Here is an 8,768-nt window from a genome sequence, read left to right on the forward strand (position 1 = left end):
CATATATACATATATATATATATATATATATATATATATATATATATATATATATATATATATATATATATATATATATATATATATATGCATTCAAATGACAAGTGTAATCTGGGAAACTGAGCAATTGTGTGTTATTTATTATTTATGTAATCTAAGATCATAATGTCACTTTCAATCTTGGGCCACAGCAACAGATTTGAAAAAGTAGCAATATTATAATTTTGTTACATTCTTTGAAATACATTATTCCACAATAATGAATCGCCTGGGTTAATTTAGCAGTCAAGAAATGTTATTCAATCAAATGCTGAACAGGTGACGGTCCTGCATTAATGCAATGTTCATAAACCCAACACATTTAAAGACCTGTTTTCCTTTCATTTTTTCACTCACAAAATAATTTCACCACTGAAAGAGATTAAATCAGACCACCGACTTTTGTACCATGGGCTTTCTTGGGGTTTGATTCTCTCTAAAAAGCCTTGTATGAATGGGTGAAATAGATAGATACAGTTCAGGTTCATCACTCTGCCAGATAGATCCAATCACCACACATTCTCAACTTTTAGAGGTTATTGATATATTTAGATCAGAAAACAAAAGGTCCAGAGGCTTTACCAAATCATTTGCCCAATCACCCGTCCCTTGTGAATCCCCTAGAAATATGGGTTGGAGTGTATAATTCTCAGTGCTGAGTAGATTAGAGCTTGAAAGCCGATCAGACACACCACTGTAATTAACTGATTTTAGTTTCGCTTCTTCTGTGTTCACTGTCGCCGATACCGATATGGTGGCCGATATATCGTGCATCCCTACTGTCAATTATTCCTTTTTTTTTTTTATTCCTTTCCCTTAAAAGGTTTTCTGATAGTATTCTCGCCACCATCTTGGCCACCAAGTCTGATATGTGCGGCAAGAAGTTTGAACTAAAAATAGACAATGTGCGCTTCGTCGGACATCCAACCTTACTGCAGCCTCCACATACTATTCAGGTGAGACATGCCAAATGTCTATATGAAAGATGTCAGGCCAGTTAAACGACATATGATGTGTCTGATATACATGATACCATTCAAAAGTTTTGGGGTCTGTAAGATTTTGTAATGTTTTTGAAAAACTGCATTTATTTGACCAAAACAGTAATACAGTAATATTGTGAAGTAGTATTATAATTGAAAACGAGATTTTCTATTTTATTATATTTTAAAAAGTAATTTATTCCTGTGATGCAAAGCTGAATTTTCAGCATCATTACTCCAGTCTTCAGTGTCACATGATCCTTCAGAAATCATTCTAATATGCTGATTTGCTGCTCAAGAAACATTTCTTATTATTATCAATGTTGAAAACAGTTGAGCTGCTTCATATTTTTGTGGAAACCAAAATCTGAGAGAAAGTTCTAAAGAACAGGATTTATTTGACAAAAAGAAATGTTTTGTAACATTATAAATGTCTTTACTGGCACTTTTGCTCAATGTAACACATAATTGCTAAATAAAAGTAGTAATTATTTCTTTAAAATAATAATAATTAAAAAAACTTACTGACTGCAAACTTTGGAATGTTGTATTGCTGTTAGGTCATAGTCTGAGGGTGAAGGAAATTATTTTGAACTGTACAATTTGGTGACCATTTATTCTTCCCATAAACAGCTAGAATGTTTGAGTCTTCAGGAAACTATGTGTGATGTATATAATGATAAATGATAAACTGCCAATGCACTGGTGACTGCCGTGATCACAGGCTAAGAGCTCCACCTTCTGTTAGAGAGAAAATATGTTAGTCCACTGTACCAAGAAATACTCCTCCTGCCGACAAATACTCTGCATTTGTTGAATGAAAATGTAACATTTACCAGCTAAGATTTATAACAAATAAAGTCAAGCTACAAGTACATTGAGTATTGATTCAGATTATTAAAAGAACACTTTGTCTGTTATGCATGCTGCATCATAAAATGCACCATGATCTGTTATACTAACCTGCACAATGAAAGTATAATCTTCATAGACTTACTTAATAGTTCATTTATTTCACATTTTCTCAAAAATAAATACTATGTCGTTTCTTATAAGACTTTACTTTTTGAATAATCTGAACTGCAATACTCAGAATACAGAATATTATTTATAGTTCTAAGATTATCATCACATGATTATTTCTTGAAATACATGCTTAATAATAAAATGAGCTTCATCTAATTCTATTTATTAACAATGTTCCTTTCACCAGGTCTCCAAAACTGACCCCTCCCCCAAAAGAGAACTGCCCACCATGATCCTGTTCAGTGTTGTTTTTGCATTAAGGGTAAGAAAACAGTATATTTAAACTCTTAATGAACACAAATCTATTAATACATATGTGAAAGAAAGAAAAAAAAACTATCATGAATTGAAGAGAAAAATATTTTGCACACCACTATTTGAGATACAGTGGCCAACAAAACTAATAAGATACCCTTGAAAATGTGTGACTGTCATGACATTAGGTATATAAAATACCAAACCAGATGAAATTTATTTTAAAGAAAAAAACACAATCACACGTTTCCAGCAAAACACACAGTTTGCTATGCTGTAGGCTATGCAGTATAAAACAATAGTATTTTGTTTTAAATGAAGATGCAAAATGTACAGCATCTGGAGACTTTCATCATTTGGTTTGATATTTGTTACATATTGCAATAAAATGTGTACATTTTAATGTATAAATTGACTTCACTGTCAATTTAAAAGTTTAGCAATTCATATATTATCACGAATATAAGGTGAAATATTTTGGGCATCACCATTTGAGATACAGTGGCCAACAAAAATATTAAGATACACTTAAAATGTGTGACTATCATGACATTAAATCTATAAGATATTAAACCAAATGCAAAGTATTTTAAAACGGTAGTAAAACAGTAATAAAACAAAGCAAAAAGTAATTAAACCGTTTTATTTTGTTCTAAATTGGGGTGAAAAATGTACAGTATCTGAAGACTTATTTGGTTTGATATTTGTTATATTTTGAAATAAAATGTATACAATTTTAATTGTGACTTCATTGCCTAAATAATTGGGGAGGCACTGTATAGTGAATCGGCGGTTTGTGAAGCTATCTGAGTTCAAGATTTTAGTTTTGGTGACTAAAAGAAAGGGTGCAGATTGTGATAAGTCTCCAGTGTGCTGTCTATCAGACTGAGTGACAGGGAGGCGGCACAATCAGACTGCACACGATCAGACCCACCCCTGTGCCACCAAGACTTGACACGGCAGAGTGCTGAGTCAAAGCTCCAGCTGCAGAAAACGCAAACTCACGCTCATATCAGTTCTCCAGCATGCCCACTCCCTTTCTCGGTACACTTCCTCCATCACTATGCTCACCAATAATCTGCAAATTTACCATATGTGCACGTTTGAATCAAGAAAATATTCAATAAAATATTAGGTTGCTAAAGGGTTGTACTTTATGCCCCCTCTAAAATATCTAAATTAATTTTAATACAGAAGTTGTTTACATTAGAAGAGGTTTATTCAAGTCATGAGTTAATGCATTTGTAATGTATTTTTTAACAAATTAATATAGACAAAAAAAAGAGTCACATCCATGACCCAATAAACTGACCAAATGAATATTTACAAAATATCATTGTTTTCATACACACACGTCATGTATTTTGGTGAACTGTTTAATAACTTGTGGATTTAACTGAATACCTTATTATATAATTATAAAATATAAGATATATAAATGGATTATAAATTATAATTCGATGATATACACTTCAGATTATAATAGTTCTTTGATATGTTTAATAAAGATTTATGTCCTTGTATATAATCATGTAACTATGGTGCTTTGCATATGCACGTTCTCCCCGCATCTGAAAAGAAAAACCCCCTTTTGCTGTGTGAAAGGTATTGTGAACAATAAAACAAAAAAAGTTAGAAGCAAAAAACCAACAAATGCCAACAAAGTCATCTTTTTGGCGGAGCTGTACCTGTAATTTAATTTTATATTATGGTCAATGACAGTGAGTCCAGGAAAGGGAAAAATCATCTAAAATGTACTTTTAAAATACACGCTAATTGCTTAGAAATGTACTACTTGTGTTCATGTTGGTTTCATATGCAAATTGAAAATCCTTTATGCTGTTTTCAACAAAAGTTTAAATTTAATGACTCACACCATGAATAGATATGACTGTTAAACCACATGATTTTGATTTGAACAAAATAGTTTGAAATCAGTAATCAAACAGTTTTATGAAAATATTTTTGTTAGAATATTTTTTATATCTAAGAAATAGGAAATAATCATAATTATGCCAACCTAATTGTTTTTGAAATGCATCTATTTTTTCCCCAAGTCTATTTCAAAGTCTATATCAAAATGAATTTAAATACCAATTAAAAACATGCTCATCATAGAAAAGGTGCAATCAAGTACTTGTATGCATGAATTATTGCATTTTAATGTTGTGTAATGAATTAATAGATAAGAGCAAAAAATGTGCATCATGTCACTGACCCACTGATCAACTGAACAATAACCATCTTTCATCTTTATTTTCTACCTTCTACAGGCCAATGCAGACGCCTCAGTCATCAACTGTATGCATAACCTGTCTCGTCGCATTGCCATCGCCCTGCAGCACGAGGAGCGCAGGTGTCAATACCTCACCAGAGAGGCCAAGCTCATGCTGGCTGTGCAGGACGAGGTCACCACCATGACTGAGAGTGAGACATCTCCTTCCCTAGAAATGTGCGGTGTTTGTCCTGCAAATAGAATTACTGAAGGTGTTACATGATTTTCACCAAGCTGTTCACCTTTCATTATAGCGGACGGCACCCCACAGTCGCCGTTTCGCCAGATCCTTCCCAAGTGTAAATTAGCAAGAGACCTAAAAGAGGCCTATGACAGGTGAGTAGGTTTATGTTGAACGTCATTAACCTCAGCACTCTTTATCAACTGTGGTTAGAGGCTTAGACAACAACACAACACATTTCCCTTGTAGGGGTTGGTTATGGTTAATAGTAAGTAATAGGTTAGTTAGGGCTATAATTGATCTAAAAGAACATGTTCTGTTTGGGGTGAGTGATGTTTACAAAAAAGGAAATCTTAATATTTTCTGGGATTTTGTCAATAACAATAATTAGATATTTTTCTGAGCATGTTTTTGTGTAGGTACCTTGGCTGGTTTAGGCCTATCGTGGACAGCTGATTCCCAAAGCTTTTCATATTTTTCATATTCTGTGTGGCTGTTAGCTCACAACAGCAACAAAAGTTAACTTTTTCATTAGTCAACATTAAAATCAGTCAATACTGTAGCACCAGCTTTTCTGTAAATCATATATTTTTGGTCTGTAAACAATGCTGTCTCTTAACATTATACATGTATACGTATTTAAACTGTAGGAAGGAAGGTTTTATTGACCCAGAAAAACTTTTACAATTTTTATCACAAGCACATTTAAAGAATTATATTTTGTAGAATTATGCTTAATCTGGTCTTTTTGTCTAAGTCGAATTTGATCAAATGTTTGTTTTATTAATTTTTTATTTTATATTATGTTGTTGAATGTTTAATTTGTCTCTGCCATGTAATAGTCGATGAAGCTGATATGGCAATACATTTAAATAAAACCAACCAACATGAGTCCATATTTGCCACCTAAATTGATTTCCAGTGGCATATTTACTTTTTTCCCCAACCGTATTAGATGCATGCATCGTCTTTTATGTTAAATTCTTACAATTAATCAATAAATTCTATTAGAATACTAAGACTATAGGCTGTTACCAATCAAATGAAATTTATATTTAAATGTATTTACACTGCAGTTGCAATTCCATAAATAATGCTATGAGAGTAATGTTTGGAAAATAATATTTTGAATATTGAAATATTACATGGTTGTTCAAAAAAATTACATGATACATTAAATATTAACTAAAACCACCAGTAGATGTTAATAATGAGTGAATCAGTGACTAATTCTTTAAATATTAGCATATTCTGCACAAGAATAAAGAACAGCTCTTGTCATTTTTGTCATGATGATATTGTTTATTGTTTTCAGCCTCTGCACAACTGGAGTGGTTCGGCTTCACATTAATAACTGGCTTGAGGTCAGTTTCTGCCTTCCACACAAAATCCATCGTGTAGGAGGGAAACACATCCCACCAGAAGCTCTTGAGCGCAGCCTAAAGGCCATTCGGTGAGTTACAGCTTATATCCAGCTTATTTAGCAACATTTCAAATGTTGTCACATGCCCTCATGTTGCATTTCATTCAGCAAGTTGCATCAAGTTATTTTCTGAAAAAAAAGCTAATTTTAATTTTGCGAACTTTTAGCAGTGTGATAAGACAAGCAGTATTTTTTAATTCTTTATATTTCTGTTTCATGCAAGAAAAGGATATTTAAAAAATTATCTTGCGTCTTTATCCAATGCTCTTCAGTTTGATCACATTGAATTATGGGATGCAGTATTCCTCATTTTATTGTACAGTGTGTACACTATTTACTTCAACAAGCAAGTAGTATGGTATTGTAACCAGTATGCTTATATGACATTCTAAACATAGCCTTAGCCTCTCCTGATTTCCTGCATTTTCAAGTGCACTTGCTATTAAGACCAGAGTGTAATTTGAACTGCAAGTAGTGTTTTGATGGTGTGCCCCCTGCAGGCCGTATCACGCACTGCTGCTCCTGGATAATGAGAAGGCCTTACTGGCTCAGCTCCCACTGGACTGCTCTCCTGCTCTAGTCCGGCTCATCAAGACCTGCTCAGCCGTGAAGAACCTGCAGCAGCTGGCTCAAGACGCTGACCTGGCTCTCCTACAGGTCAAAGACTAGATGGCACTGTGAATCTCCCTTAATGTTTGACACAAGGAAATAGTTCACTGGTTTGACAAAGTGGAACTGTAGATGTAGTTTTGGCAAAAATCTAATGCTATGCTGACACCCACAGGATAAGGGAGTAAAATGAAAAGTTATAGTCACAGCATTTGCTTAGTCTTATACTGCCACCTAGTGGACAGACAACACAAAAAACTACTGTTGTAATAACATTATGCCATAGAATTTTGGATAGAGCTTAACTATTTTTAATCTAAAACAGTGATTCTCAACCTTAATAACCTCAGAGGCCCCGTATTGTTCACAACAATATTCGAAGGCCCGGCACTCTTATTTTTTGTAAATTCAATTTCAGGATTTCAGAAGTTTTCATCGTTCTTCAAGGTTCCCACTCTTTTTATTTTTATTTATTTATTTGTTTGCCTGTTTATTTTAATGAATGAATTGAATTGACTTTTCATGGTTGAATTTACATGTCATTCGTGGTTTACTGGATTACAATTAATGATATGGATTTTAAGAACATATTTTTACCATTTCTTCCTGATAATGTAAATTCATTGTAAAAAAAAAAATGAATTGAAATCCAGGTCTAGAAATAATTACAAATTAGGCTACCTCATATATCGAGGTTTTCTACAAATGTGGGAATCTTGGTTCTTTAAAGAAAAATAAAATAATTGTTTAGAGGTTGAATTAAGATAAGAAATATCTGAATTTTTTAAATAAGTTGTTTTCCCTTATTTTAAATCTAATTTTGTCTTATTTTGTTTAGTCATCTTGAGTCCCCTTGGAAGTTTGCTCAGGCCCCCTAGTGGTTGAAAACAGTGATCTAAAATGTTACATTACTTCCCTCAGGTCTTCCAGATAGCTGCACATTTGGTATACTGGGGTAAAGCCATCATTATCTATCCTCTCTGTGAGAACAACGTGTATATGCTCTCTCCCCATGCAAACATCTGCATGTAAGTATGTGCTTTCGAGAAAAAAATGTTAAAGCTCTAAATTGGTTTGCATTTTCTGTTGTACACACCGTAAAATCTTCTCATGATTTTCAGCAAAAATCTGTAATTCCTTCAAAAATCTCAAACATTATTCATGATTTCATGTCTCCCTCCCCCAGCTATTCTCCTTTGGCTGAGCAGTTTGCCCTCCAATTTCCAGGCCATGACCTGCCCTCCATGTTAGCTAAGTTCTCACTTCCTGTGTCTCTGTCTGAGTTCAGGAATCCACTAGATGCCCCAGTGCATGAGGTAAGAGTCTAAAGCGGCCTTTTCACTATTTCTGACAAACAGCAGGTAGGAAGTCATTCATTTCCAATTGTAAGTAGTACAGGAGCATTGTGGAGTTATGTATAGGAGCATGCAGAATTTTCAGATCCAATTTAAGCTTCAGGAATGTTAACTTTTGGGCTAAACCATATGCGACCAGGTGACCAGATGTGATGCATTCTAATCAAAAGTACGAGAATCAAAAGTAAATAAAAACACTAAAACATTGTTTAAATGGGTCATATAATGCGATTTCAATTTTTCCTTTCTCTTTGGAGTGTTACAAGCTCTTGGTGCATAAAGAAGATCTGTAAAGTTGCAAACACTAAAGTCTCAAACCCAAAGAGATATTCTTTATAAAAGAGTCAACCATGCCTACCTAAAACGGCTCGTTCTAACACGCCCCCACATGTCTACGTCACGATGTGGGAAGATTTGCATAACGCCGCCCAAATGTTCACGCAAAGAAAGAAGGCATAACTTTTATTCTCGCTGTAGTATTGTTGCGGCCGCCATGTCGTGGAGACGCTGTGTGATTCAGTGTGAAAGCGAAACTACTTTGTTTGGCCTTCCAAAAGAGGACGATATCTGCTTTGTCATGCCTGGAGCTGATCCGTGTTGGTCGCTGAGGAAATACATCAAC

General features: G+C 34.1%; 1 protein-coding gene across 3 annotated transcripts in view; it reads left to right on the forward strand.

Annotated features, from left to right (window-relative positions):
- Positions 1-8,768, forward strand: part of LOC107596811 (nitrogen permease regulator 3-like protein) — a 16,733-nt gene that overhangs the window by 2,961 nt on the left and 5,004 nt on the right. For all 3 annotated transcript variants that reach the window (XM_016287642.1, XM_016287643.1, XM_016287645.1), the window contains 8 exons: positions 863-995; positions 2,236-2,310; positions 4,577-4,730; positions 4,833-4,914; positions 6,075-6,212; positions 6,683-6,839; positions 7,713-7,819; positions 7,978-8,107. In XM_016287642.1, coding sequence (XP_016143128.1) covers positions 863-995; positions 2,236-2,310; positions 4,577-4,730; positions 4,833-4,914; positions 6,075-6,212; positions 6,683-6,839; positions 7,713-7,819; positions 7,978-8,107 — 976 coding nt within the window. The remainder of the gene's footprint in view (positions 1-862; positions 996-2,235; positions 2,311-4,576; positions 4,731-4,832; positions 4,915-6,074; positions 6,213-6,682; positions 6,840-7,712; positions 7,820-7,977; positions 8,108-8,768) is intronic.

The sequence above is a fragment of the Sinocyclocheilus grahami genome, unplaced genomic scaffold (assembly GCF_001515645.1).
Source record: "Sinocyclocheilus grahami isolate Dianchi unplaced genomic scaffold, SAMN03320097.WGS_v1.1 scaffold223.1, whole genome shotgun sequence".
Classification (NCBI taxonomy): domain Eukaryota; kingdom Metazoa; phylum Chordata; class Actinopteri; order Cypriniformes; family Cyprinidae; genus Sinocyclocheilus; species Sinocyclocheilus grahami.